This window comes from Notamacropus eugenii, chromosome 5 (genome assembly GCF_028372415.1).
Source record: "Notamacropus eugenii isolate mMacEug1 chromosome 5, mMacEug1.pri_v2, whole genome shotgun sequence".
NCBI lineage: Eukaryota > Metazoa > Chordata > Mammalia > Diprotodontia > Macropodidae > Notamacropus > Notamacropus eugenii.
Window position 1 is genome coordinate 127,571,146 of NC_092876.1, and position 13,536 is coordinate 127,584,681.

Genomic DNA, 13,536 nt, shown 5'->3' on the forward strand with positions numbered 1-13,536 from the left:
CTTTTCATTATTTATTTACTTATTTTTTTAAAGCAAAGTTTTTACTAGATTTTCTCCTTTGGGTAATTTCAGCCCATTATTCTTAATTATGGCTTGTGGAACAATGCCAAGTAATTCTTCCTTCTTTGGTATTAACATCCTTCAAACATTTGGAAGCTTATGTTCTCCCTTAATCATCACTTAAGAAAACCATACAGACTCGATTCTTTAAATATTGCCTCATAAGTCATTCCTCCTTGCCCCTTAATTATTCACACTGCTACTCTCTGAACTCCCTCCAGTTTGTACAAACCTTTTGGGTAATGAAGAGTTCAGAACAGAAAACAGTATTCCAGGTGTAGTCTCAACAGAGAAGGGGAGAGAAGCTATATTATCTTTTCTGTTTAACATTTCTGTATATGCCATCCAAAAATCTCATTAGCCTTTTTGCTGCCAAAATGCATTTTAAACAAATATTTCATTTGCTTTCCACCATAACCCCTAGTTAGGGAGATTTATAGCTATTCAGATTTCTCTTTTATATTAAGTAACTGTGCTAGGATTTATTTGTTCATTTTTAAATAGTTATATCAAAATCTTTCATTCAAAGACAAACCTCATTTTACCATCTTTTCTGCATCTGTGACCCTATCTACAGGGATGTGTTTATGATCATCTCACAACCTTATATTATTCACAAACTATGTCAGCATACTATCTGTACTTTCCATATGTTAATGACAAGGCATACTCCAAAAATGATGTGAATTAGCACTGGAATTCTACTGGAAGGAATAGATAAATACTTATTCTTTCTTTCCTCTTGAATAATCATTAATACCATGAAATCCCAAAACACAATTAAACACTTTAGTGTTGACTAGGTGTGTAGCACTGGGATATAAATGTAGATATAAGACAGACCCTGCTCCTGAGGAACTTCCAGTCCAATGAGAGCTAAAAACCTATTTCCACATAGCTATAGCAAAAGGGAACATAAGGTAGGTTCAAAGAGAACAGGTGCTTTTCCAGCCTTGGGGCATGATTTTTTTTGTCACTCACCAGTGGTGATATACTCAGTGACAAGCTCTGACTCCACCACCGCGATTGACGGACTCTCAGGAGAGCGCCGCTTTTCTTGGGCCATTTGAATAGGAACTGCCATTTGACTCAAGTCAATAGTGGCTTGTCTTGGTTTGGATTCCAATTTCTCCTTCACTGTTTAAGAGAGTTAGAAGGAATTTAATTTGCAGTTCAGACAAATACCCAAATTAGAGTAGCACCTGGGGATGTGGAACAAAAATTTTCTGGAGGAAAGTCCTGGAAGCTACTCAGGCAGTGCATAAAATAGGGAGATATGACTTCCTAAGGAAAAAGAACAAACAAGGCCTACTCTCCCTTCCCCCCTGTCACTACCTATTAAGCAAAGCACATTGAAGGAACTGGGCCATTTAGTCTAAAGGAGAGAAAATTTAGGGAGAATAGGAACCTGATTGAAGTATTCAAACACAGTCTTGGGACAAAGAGATAAGATTTATTCCAACTGGATCCAAAGGGTATAAAGAGGAGCAACACATACAAGTTATAAAGAGACAGACATAGTCTCAACATAATGAAAAACTTCCTAATAACCTGAATAAGAACTATCCAAAAATGGAATAGGCTGCTGGGGAGGTAAAGGGGGCTCCCATATGATCACAGATTTGGAGATCATTTTGTCTAACACCCTCATTTTACAGATGAGGAAACTGAGGCTCAGAGAGGTTATGTTACTTGCCCAATGTCATACAGGTTGTAAGGAACATAGGCAGAGTTTCAGCCTAGGTCCTCTGATTACAAATGTCAAGTTCTCCTAATTACATTCACATTTAACTCTTCAGGTAGGGGCTGAAAGGCTATTTGTTAAGGATATTATACAGTAGATTTCTATTTAAGGTAGTTTGAACAAGATAACCTCAGAAATCTACTCCAACTTTTAAAACTGTATGGGACTGCATCTGGCTTTTCACAAGTACACCTCATGACACAATCTGGTGTGATTTTCTTCCCCTTTAGGTCTTCCTTGGATATTTGTTCTTGATTGTATTTGGCTAAAATGCTGGGGAACAAATAGATGAAATTTATTTCAGGCCACAGCTTTTTTGGATGGCCTTAATCTAGAGACTTACCATTTTGGTTTGTTTCGTAAAACATGAAGAAAACCAGCCTCAAAAACAAACAAATAACAACTCAGTTTTTCATGTAATAGTATGTGTCAATGGATAAAAACATACAACAATAAGAATAACAGGTGTCTCTGTCCTGCAAAAAGTTTTGTAGATGCAGACAGAACCAGGAAAGCAATGAAGCAGAAGAAGGCCTCAGTGGGTAGAGGTATGTTCCCATCTACCCAGGCCCATCCATTGCACTTTGTGTAATAGAAAAGCAAAACAAGAGTTGGAGTTAGGAGAGCTAGGTCTGAGTCTCAGCTCTGCTCCTAAGTAGCTGTTTACTCAGTTTCTCTGGAGATAATAATGTTCACTCAACATTATGAGTTTGTGGTGAAGATCAGATAACATAAAAGATACAAGGTGCTCTGGGAGTGTATAGCACTATACAAATGTAAGCTACTTTTATTATTTTAAATCTGTGTTTAGGAACTTGGACTAGGAATGGTGTAAGGCTATGTAAGATGTGGAGAAATCAATAAACTGGTGAAAGGGATGGCGTTAGGCAGGGTCAATGCAGAACAGATAAGGGGTTATTAAGTCTTGCTCTAGGCAAGGAATTTGGAGCCAGTCTGTACACAGTTGGTACTCAACCAATAGTAAAGAATTAAATGACATGGCCATTCTTGGGGTTTCCTCAGTGACTATAGTCTCCCTGTGGTGACCCAGAACACAACATTCTAAAGCTCAGAAGATTATCTCTGTGAAGTGCTGTGGCCAAATACAAACCCTCCAACATACTCAGTTCATTATCAGGCTCACATTCCCCATCTTTCTAACTCAGTAGGCCCTGTATGAATTAGTGGGTCATGGAAACAGTCCTCAAGAAGACAGGATGACCCTGCCGTGCCACAAGGAGGCATCAGGAAACTGTGGAGGCCCAGGAATACAATCTACATTAAATTAAACTAACCCCACAGAATTCTCATCCAAAGGACTTGTTGGATGCTTAGTAAAGACAAAGAATCATCTCAACAGACTTAGGCTTCAATATGACCTAATGCCACTCTAAAACCTTTAGTAACTGAACAATGTTTCACCACTCAAACTATTAGAAGGCCCTCCTTTGTCACAGTTCTCTTGCATGGATCCAGAAGAATGTTTATATCAACAATATAATTTCTCTGCCATAACCTTAAAACATGGACAAACTGGAGTCTAACAACTAACAAGTGAGTATGTGCAGAAGAGGGAGTAGAGTTACTCTGATTAACGTTAGAGGGCAGTCCTAATAAGCATTTATGAATCAACAAGCCCTCACTATGTACTGGATGCTGTCCACAAAGACCAAGATGAAACAGTCCCTTTACCCGCAAGGAGTTCATACTCAGAGAGGAAGGCAGATTTCAGTTCAACATAAAGAATGAAGTTTTGACAATCAAAACATTCCAACAAGGGGGATGCATGACCTTGGCAAGAAGAGAAGTCTTCAAATAGGCTTTGTACATCTCAGGAAGGGGTAGGGCTAACCAGACCTCTGCAGTCAGTACCTCTCCACTACGAGGCTGTGAGACAGAGGTTGCTGTGGATATACTTTTAAGACTTCAAAATGGCTCAGCTAACATCAGAAAAGAGGGGAGGAGACCCTTCATTCTAACTTCTCTGTTCCTCTTGAATGAAAATAACAACTACCCTAAATCCAATGCCCACAGTAGACACAGGTTCTGGAATATAATAGGGTTGTCATGTTGAGCAAGAATGGGAAGAGAAGAGTTTTACTTGTTTCTTTCCTCAGTCAACAATTTTGTTCTTTGTTCCTTTAGAGAACCTGCACATGTCAGAGACAAACAGGTTGGATCAATGACAGGTGAATACAGGGGAATGAAATGTGCCCAAGATGTAACAATGAAAATATGGAATCAGTGATATGTGAAGATAAAGAATGAAGAGATGATGTTCATTCAAGGTAGCATGTGGATTCATACCTGTTGTCTGCTGGAGTTCTAAGAGAGCTTTGATTGTTGAAGTAGCTGACTGCGATTCACTGGATACATCCTGATAAATTATAGTAGGGCTAGTCTCCATTGCAATCTCATGTTCTGACCAATCCTGACGCCGAGAAGCAATTACATGAACTACAGGCTGGGAATCTGTTTTATATTAAGTTATAAAAACAAAACAAAAAAAACTTCATAAACAAAGATTTTTGTATAAAATTATTGGCTTTTTTTTAACTTTTTTTCACCTTGATGTTAGATTCAAATAACACAGAAGAGATATTCAATATTATCGATTATAAAGCTAACTTAGCGTTCACTAACTTTTCCTCATACTATATATTTGTGTGTATGCAAGTATGTGCCTGTTTATATATAGACATATACGTGTATAATAAATTATTTTTATATTCACAAAATCTCTTTCTGTTTCTGAAATGACTCGTTCTTGAGAAGCAACGAAAGATATCATTAAGGATATGTCTGGCCAAAAAAGGAGGGCTGATCATGTAATGACAAAACAACAGGGGGTCTAAGTGAGAAAATGGCACTGTGAAGATACTAAAAGAACCAGAAGAAGGAATCCAGGAGATTGTGGGGATGCTCTATGGAAGATTTAACAATGAGAGTTGTCTGGCAGTATATGGACAAGAGCTGAAGAGAATGAGGTAAAAGGAAAAATGATTAAAAGTGAAATTATAAATCAACACAATATTTAAAATTTTTATTGAATAGATATCAAAACTGATCAACAGTTCTTAATTAAATGGTTCTTCTGGGGGTTGTAGAAAGAACACTGGAATGGGGCTCTACCACTAATTAGTTACAAGACCATCAACAAGTCACTTACTTCTCTGGGTCTCAAGACATCTCTAAAATGAAGGGATAGGACTAAATAATCATTAAAGTTTCTTTTTAAGATTTAAAATTATGTGATCGATGAGATGAAGGTATTGGGTTAAATAAGCTGTAAGGTCCCTTTTGGCTATAACATACTATAGTTCTATAATTCTGTACTATGTGAAAGGCACCATGCTCCATCAAATGAAGAAAAGTGCAGCATCTATCTCCTGCCCCTTGGGAATGCAATTCCTCCCCAAGCATGCTCCAAGGGCTACCACATAAGGGCACCACAAAGTTTCCAACATCTGTCAGACAGTGTGTGAACAACTAGTTAGAAGAAGACAGATCACACACTACATTCCCTTCAATGATGTCTCTGTTTACTTTTACTTTACTTTTGGCTGTGTCAATAAATGCTCAGACTTTCTTGTTTGCCACATCATGCCTTTGTGAAGCTGGATTTTAGCAGCTGTTGTGATAAAAAATAAGAATTGCATGAAAATCAATGAGGAATAGGAAATGAAGGCAATGATGTTCAATCTGATTCCAACATTGGAGAAGTTGAGCCATGTCCTACAGATGCCCACATCCCAGTAGTAATTGTGTTTAAGAATGAAAGAAAAATATTATTTTTTCTTTTAATTTGTGTGCATTATTTTTTCAAAGAGCTATTGAATTATTAGGATATTAATCTTAATAAATGAAACAGGCATTTCTTTTGGCCTAGGGGCACTGCAAAAAATGACAAAGACACTAAAGGAGCCAGAAACCAAGAAAGTTTGGAATTTCTGCTGTAGGGACTTACAGTATAGTGAAGAAGATAAAACATGCATACATAAGGACAACTAGAAATACAAGATGCCAAGTGGTAATCAGTCAGTTAACATTTACTGACTGCCTATATGCTAGGCACTGTTTCAAGTACTAGGGATATAAGGAAAGGAAAAAGATAATCCTTGCTCTCCAGGGCTTTCAGTCTGATGGGAGAGACAATATGCAAACAACAATGTATGTTCTACACAGGCTAAACTGGAGATAATCAACAGAAAGGAGGCACTAGCGTTAAGGAGGATTGGGCAAAGTTTCCTGTGGAAGATGGGCTTTTAGCTAGGACTTGAAGCAAACCAGAGAAGACAGGAGGCAGAAATGAGAAGGGAGAATATTTCAGGTACTCATTCATTCACCAGCTGAGTCAGCAAGGTGTCACATAGTTGCTAAAGTGCTGAACTTGGAATCTAGAAGACCTGTGGTCAAATCCTGACTCAAACACTTACTAGCTGTGTTGCTCTGGGCAAGTCACTTAATATCTCTCAGTCTCAGTTTCCTAATTTGTAAAATGAAGATAATAATTACACCTACTCCCAGGATTGTTGGGAAGAATAATTGATAGCATATGTAAAGTGTTCTGAAAATCTTAAAGTGCTCTCTATATAAATGCCTGTTTGTTGTATTTGTTCTTACATACAAAATACTATGTTAGCCCCTGGGGAATTATAAAGTTTTGATAAGACTCAGTTCTTGCCTTTCATATAGTTCATAGCCAAACAAGATATAAGACACAAACACAGACAACTAGAATGCTAAATATCACATGCTATAGATACATGGAGTTGCAAACAAACTGCCACATAAAGTAAGTCCTAGGAAAGGAGGGTCCAAAAGGGTTAAGAAAGGCACCATGTTAAAAAAATTAAAAGTGGCATTTTAGTTGAGCTTGAAAGGATGAGTAGGAATCCAATAAACAAAGGGAAGGAGGGAAAATATTCCCATTATAAGGACAGGATAGTTTGAGCACAGAGGCAGGGCACTAAATGTCTGGAGGGCAGGGGTAAGGGGTAGAAGGAAGCAGCAAAGAGCAGAATGGATCAGTAATATTCCATTCAGGACACTTAGGTGGTGAATCTCAAATTGCCATAGAAGGGTTATTCTGAAGTGGAAAGTTCCATTCTCATAAGTAACCATGATGAAGCCAGCAGTTCTAAATCTCAAAAGAACAATGAACCGGGTTCAACCCAGAGAACAGTTGCTACAGAACAGTTGATGAGAGTGTAGAAGCTAAATACCACTGGGATTGGGGGGAGAGGGAAATAGAAAGGGAGAGGGAGAGGAGAGGGGGAGGGAGGGAGGGAGGGAGAGAGGGGAAGGGGAAGAGAGGGAGAGACAGAAAGAAAGAGAGAGAGAGAGAGAGAGATTTCCTCTGGCATATTATTTCTGAGTTCACATATATTCTTTTTCCTTGAAATGAACCCTAGAAATGTACTCAGTCTAAATTGTGTAGAAATGAGAGAAGAAAGAAAAGAGGGAACAGATTTCAGAGTTGGGCATCTGGTTATGATGAAAAGATGAAAGGACTGGGAATTAGAAATCTGGTGCAGCAATTGTCTGAACCCACAGAACTAAACCTCAGGGGTCAGAAGGTTTGGGGGCCTCACTTAGGGGCTGAGAAATCTGGGAAGATTCAGAAATTAGTAAAGGAGAAAGCACTGGGATCTGGAGTAAGGATCTATGAATTGGTTCCAAGAAGGAAGCAGAATCTCTGGGGAATTCAATTATACCATCAAGACCTAAGGGGAAAGGGTTGAATGCTTCAGAGAGGTGGGCTTTGGATGGGCCTTGAAGCCATCACATGATTCAGATAAGCAGAAAGGAGACAGACAAATTAGCTCTATCCCACACGAGCTGACTTTAGAAGCAAGTCACAGGGTAGAATATTTAAAAAAAAGAAAAGAATGGCAAACTTACAATCCTCTAAGTACCATGTATTTCTGAAAGCCACAAATTCCCAAGAGAGGGAAATAGGAGGTAGAAAGACACTGAAAAGTTAAACAAAATCAATACATAATGGGTTCTGGAAAGTATAATTATGGTTTTGAGAGAGTTCTTTCTTATTTAAAGAATGTATTTTTTTCCATAACGCTCAAATATCACACACTCTCTTCTGAGGATACACAATTTCCTTTTATTTGCAATTTTGAAAGTAAGTGCCAATATAGGAGAAAGAAGTTTACAATTGATGCTAATGGTCACATCTCAGTTTCATGTGCAAAATATAATTCATATCAATTCTAAGTAAACTGAATGTACAAAATTCCAAAGAGAGAACCAGTAGTATAGGGATCATAGGATTTATATCTAGAACTTTACTCAGAGATCTACTAATTCAATTCTTGGATTTTATAAATGGAAAATTGAGGCCCAAGACCGGATGACTTGCCCAACAATATCTATTAAGTAGCAGTCAATATTGATTATGGCTAATTCTTTTCATATGGTCTAAAATCTCCACCCTCTGGAATGTTCTGACTGATATACCACATGTTTAATGGCAGCACGTGGTGCTAGCGATTTGGCAAAGTGTGAGTTTATAGTTCAACTATAGAAGATGCTATAAATACCCAAATAAAAGGAAATGAAAGAACTAGATCAGTATTGAAATTGTGGGAGAGAGAAAAAGGATAGGAAATTTCCATATCAAAAAAATTTTTTTTTAAATTATAATGCCAAAATGAAATCTGGCATCCTTTTCCTCAGCAAATGTTGAATTATACAGATTATACAGAGAATACTATAACCAACTCAAGAGTTATTACTTTTACTAGACATACATGTCTTGTCAAAGAGAATGATGAAAGGATTTGGAACCATGTCAAAAGGGATGTTACTGAAGGGAGTACGGATGGTATCTAAAGAAGAGCACACCAAGGAGAGACAGGGTGGCTGGTTTCAAACATCTTAAGATCTGTCATGACAAAGAGGGACCAGATTTGTTTTGCTTAGCAATGGAAGAAAATGGAGAAGAGGAAAAGTTACACAAAAACAGATTTCAGTTCAATACCAGCACATACTTCCTAAGAACTAAAAGCTATCCAAAAGTAGAATGGGCTGCCTCAGGGACGAGATTCCTATTGCAAGAAGTTTTCAAATAGCCACTGGAATGCTTATCAGAGGTATCATAGACAAGACTCATGTTTTAAGTCAGAGTATAATGAGATGAGCTGAAGGTTCCATCCAACACTAGGATTCTATGATCCTTTCTCCCAGTGTTCAATAAAGTAGTGGTTTTACAAGATAGGAAAGCAAGAACAAAAATATTTCTGGCACTATTCAATTATAAGCTCCATTAGAGCAGAAAGGCACCTTATTTAATTTTATCTAGGTTCTTCTCAGAGTCTAATATGGGACTTCACAGGAAGCAATTAATAAATGTCTATTGAATTAAATTGCTAGAAAACAATAAAAAGTCACAAACTCATCTGCCTGTCCGGAATTCACATTTTCATTATTTTCTCAGATGGTCACTTATGGTAAGCCCCAATTAGCATCTCCTGCCTGGCCTACTGGTTAGACTTTATGTATCTCCTCAGCATATAGGTAAGTTTAGCAATGATTAAAGCTGGTGGCTACTTGAAAGAGATTCTGAGTGGAAAAAACACACTGGGACCTTATTCCTAGCTGCCTCTGCAAACATAGTTCCCTATTTGGGAGCCTCAAGGGAGACCCCTTTGAAGATGGTCCTAGCTCATCGAGCTTAACACCTTTCTTTATGTTGTTCATACAGTTACTGGAGCCTTTGTTTGACCTGTCTTTCCACCAGGGTCACTGACTCTTGCTTTGGCTCTTGATGCTAATCAGTCTCCCCTGCCAGGACCCACTGCTTGCTACCTTAATGCCAACAACTTCAACACACCATACCTTCATATCTAAGCATTTCCTAAATTCTATGCTGACCATACTTTTGCTGAATGATTCACAGACAAACTCCAGTTCCTGAACTTTCCTTGCTCTGCTGCCAGGTGGTTGGTCCTATTTTCAGACAGATCTCCAAAAGTCATAAAATGCTTATGTCCACATCCTTGAAGACTCTTGGGCACCCCACAAGTGGAGTACTATACTACAGCAGGTCAAGCTGAATACCACCCAAATCCCTCCTTCTAGTCTTACTTACTTTTCATTCTTTATTCTCTTGACTAAAGGCGGATTCAGGATTTTCTGCATGGAAGAATGCCCCAAACAGACATTTTTCTTGCTTGTGTATCAAAAGAGAAACATGAAATTTCAGAGGCAGAAGGGACCTCAGAGATCATCTATTTTAACCCTTCCTTTATAGATGAGGAAACCAAGGACCCAAGGAGTAAAAGACTTGGTCAAGGTCACAGAGGTGGTACAGCTCAGGTCTCTACCATCTTCTCACGTATGTGTATCTAGCTCAAGGCTGTAATTCTCTTGGAGAATATTAAGATTGCCTCAGTACAGAAAACTGGAGTACTGACAGTAGGTCGGCCTAATCTGAGTGCTCATAAGACATCTCAGACCCATGTTTTGCAAGTACAAATCCCTGTCATGAAAGCAAGATATGAGGTCTCTCTCTAATCAGTCTAGTCTTGTTCAATAATAATAAATAATATTAGCAATGCACGCTTCTATAGTGTTTTCCCTTTAAAACCACATGAGGTAAATGAACTATTAACCCCATTTTAAAAAATGAGCATACTGAAACTCAGAGAGATGAAATGATTTTGGCAGTGTCATAAAGTTAGCATCAGAATCAAGATTCAAACTCCAGGTTTCCCTGACTTCATGGTTCAGTATTCTTTCCTTATACCCATGCCAAACAAAAGGCACTGAAGTCAACCAAAAGGCCAGGGATATATGGTCAACCAAGCCTAAATATAACACAATAGCCAAAGAAGGAAAGCCAAATGTAGCTTCAGACAGAAGAAATGGGTCTTCAGCCTCATCTTGAATCGCAGCAATTTGGTTATTCTTTTAATAGTCAGGTGCCATTACTAAATCCCAAGAAATAATCCAGGAGTAAGCCCTAAATTCTTCTTCTCTTTCGGCCCCCAAGAGCAGTCACTACTGATCAGAATATCTAGGGGAAACCAAGGGATAGCCAGGCATGGGAAAAATTCTTATGGTCTGGGAGTGATGATGGACTCTTTTAGAGAAGGGAAAATCCTGGGGTCCAGAAAACTTGCAAAATAAGATAATTATTTTGAATGAAAACTCACCTACTTGGTGAATATAACTCCTGCCAGATGTGATTGTTGGTACACTACTTAGTCTTCTGTAAGACCACCAGCCATCATAGGATCATATAATATAAAACTGAACTTTAGAGACACATTTTGTCCCATCCCTTTCATTTGACAAAAGAGACCCAGGGAAGGAAAGTGATTTGCTCAGGATCACACAGGTGTTAAGCAACAGCCAAAATGTAAGCCCTTGTTCCTTGAATCCAGATCTAGTGTTCTTTCCACTCTATCAGACTATATCCCTTTCTCAAACCAAAAATATAATCTTTTTACCCTACCCTCTCTGCCCCAAAGAAAAAAACAGTAGAATGAGCATAAGATTACCAGTCAAAAGATTGCTAGTTAAATGATCTTAAGCAAGGGCATATACATCAATATACCTCTATTTCTTCATCCGCAAAACAATCCCTGCTCTTCCTAATTCAAAGAATTATAGTTTTAAAGATAAGAAAACTGAGAACCAGAGGTAAAAGAACTTGCCCAAGATTACATAAGATGAGTTGAGTAGATCCTCAAAAAATTGCAGTGAAAATAAAATTGAATAATACATATAAAAGTTATTTATATGAGCACTACTCAAGTCTAAGGTATTATCATACATCTACTGCCTATCATTCTGCACAGTGAGGAATTACCTGAGGCAGATTTCAAAAGTGGGAGATATAGGTTATGTTCTAGAGGGGAAAAACAAACCATTTTAAAGAAGTAATCTATTACAGAATTACAATGTCAGGGTAGAAGACACCAGAGATCACAGTCCAACACCTTAGGTTTGCAGATGGAGAAAGTGAGTCCAAAGAAAAAGTAACACAGGTGCCCAAGGTTGCACAGCAAACTGATGGCAAATACAACAAAAACATGAGAAAAATCAGTAACTCAGCATTTTGAAATGTCATGACTGTAAAAAAACATGAGAGATATTTTTCTAATGTGTAGAAGAGTTACCTGCAAATGAGAAATGTGAATTTGAAAGTCATTTGAGTATGCATGAACCAACAATTCAAAAATCTGAGATTATATGGTATCTGGATACAGGCACAATTCTCCTTTTTATTCCCATGTGAGAAACCTAAAATTTAATTTTATCTGCAGAAGAAAAGCTTCTACTATAAAGGCAAACTGGTTTCTTACCAAAGATGTTTTAGTGAGTTCTGTCTAACTAGTGATCTTTAAGATATCCACCTGCTGGTGAAGCCAAAGGGATAGTCACACTTCAGGTAGGATTTAGATTAACTCACCTCCAAGGTCCCTTCCAACTCTAAGATTCCCTAACTATGATACTCTAAATTAAAAAATAAAATATAGGGAATATAAAAATAAATGAAATAAGAAAAAAGCTTGTCTGCTAGTCCAGTAAACAAGAACTTATTAAATGCCTACTATATTCCAGGCACTGTACTAAATGCTGGGGATATAAAGAAAGGCAAAAGATAGTCCCCGATCTCAAAGATCTCACAGTCTAATAGAGGAGACAACATGCATACAACTGTGTAAGAGAATATATATACAGGACAAGTTTGCTGGAGATAATCAGCAAAAGGAAGGTACTAGCATTAAGGGGGATTGAAAAGGTTTCTTGCAAAAGGTGGGATTTTAGCTGAGACTTGAAGGAAGCCAGGAAAGACAGAAAGCAGGGATGAGGAGGGAGAGAATTCCAGGCACGGGGCACAAAAAAGCAAAGGATCAGGAGATGGAGAATCATGTTCAACAACAGCAAGGAGGTCAGCATCCCCCCAACGTAAGAAAGCTGGAAACAGTGAAGTTACAAAGGGCTTTAAAAACCAAACAGGTGAGAATAAGAAGGTAATTTCTAAATACCAGCATATAACAAAGTCCAGAAGATACTTGTTAGATTATCAACATTCTATTATATCATATAAAATAAACATACAACCAATTGCAGCTGTGAATAGGTGATAAATAGTGAAGCCAAGTAAAGCAAATCATGGAAGACTTCCTATTACAGAAAGCACTCAGCAATGGTTTGAAGGAAAGGGGTATGTATGATTTTGAAAAGAAAAGAGAAGAAGCCATGATGGGGTTGAAAGTGATGCCTCAAAGAGTAATAAAAATGAGTAGAGTGAAGCAGATCCCAAAGTCCCATTTCCTAGAGTGATTTAAGGTTTACAAAGTATATTTCTTACAACAATTCTCTGAAGTAGACAATGGAAGGATTATTCTTTTTATTTTACAGATGAGGAATGATGCAACTTGCCCATAGAAGTAGAAAGTGTTAAGGCTAAGATTCAATTTCAGTTCTCCTGACTCCACTGACAGTGTACTTCCCACTAAACCATTAGGATTTATATAATGCAAAGCAAGAAGGGACCATAGAGATCATCTAATCCAGTGGTATCAAACTCAAACAGAAACGGTGACTATTAATCTGTAATCTTTACAGGCCAAATACTGACTTAGTTTTAACATGGAATATTATCTTATTATATTTTATTTGTTTTGTTAAATATTGTCCCAATTACATTTTAATCTAATTTGGGGCATACTCGAGAGTGTTGTGGACCATATGTTTGACAT

At 37.8% G+C, this 13,536-nt stretch overlaps 1 protein-coding gene across 8 annotated transcripts in view; it reads right to left on the reverse strand.

The window, feature by feature from the left end:
- EMSY (EMSY transcriptional repressor, BRCA2 interacting) overlaps positions 1–13,536 on the reverse strand; it is an 89,646-nt gene that overhangs the window by 12,122 nt on the left and 63,988 nt on the right. For 7 of the 8 annotated variants that reach the window (XM_072610792.1, XM_072610787.1, XM_072610794.1 and 4 more), the window contains 2 exons: positions 4,112–4,276; positions 1,042–1,197 (listed from right to left, as the gene is read on the reverse strand). In XM_072610792.1, the coding sequence (XP_072466893.1) occupies positions 1,042–1,197; positions 4,112–4,276 (321 nt within the window). The remainder of the gene's footprint in view (positions 1–1,041; positions 1,198–4,111; positions 4,277–13,536) is intronic. The other variant, XM_072610795.1, reaches the window with a different exon arrangement.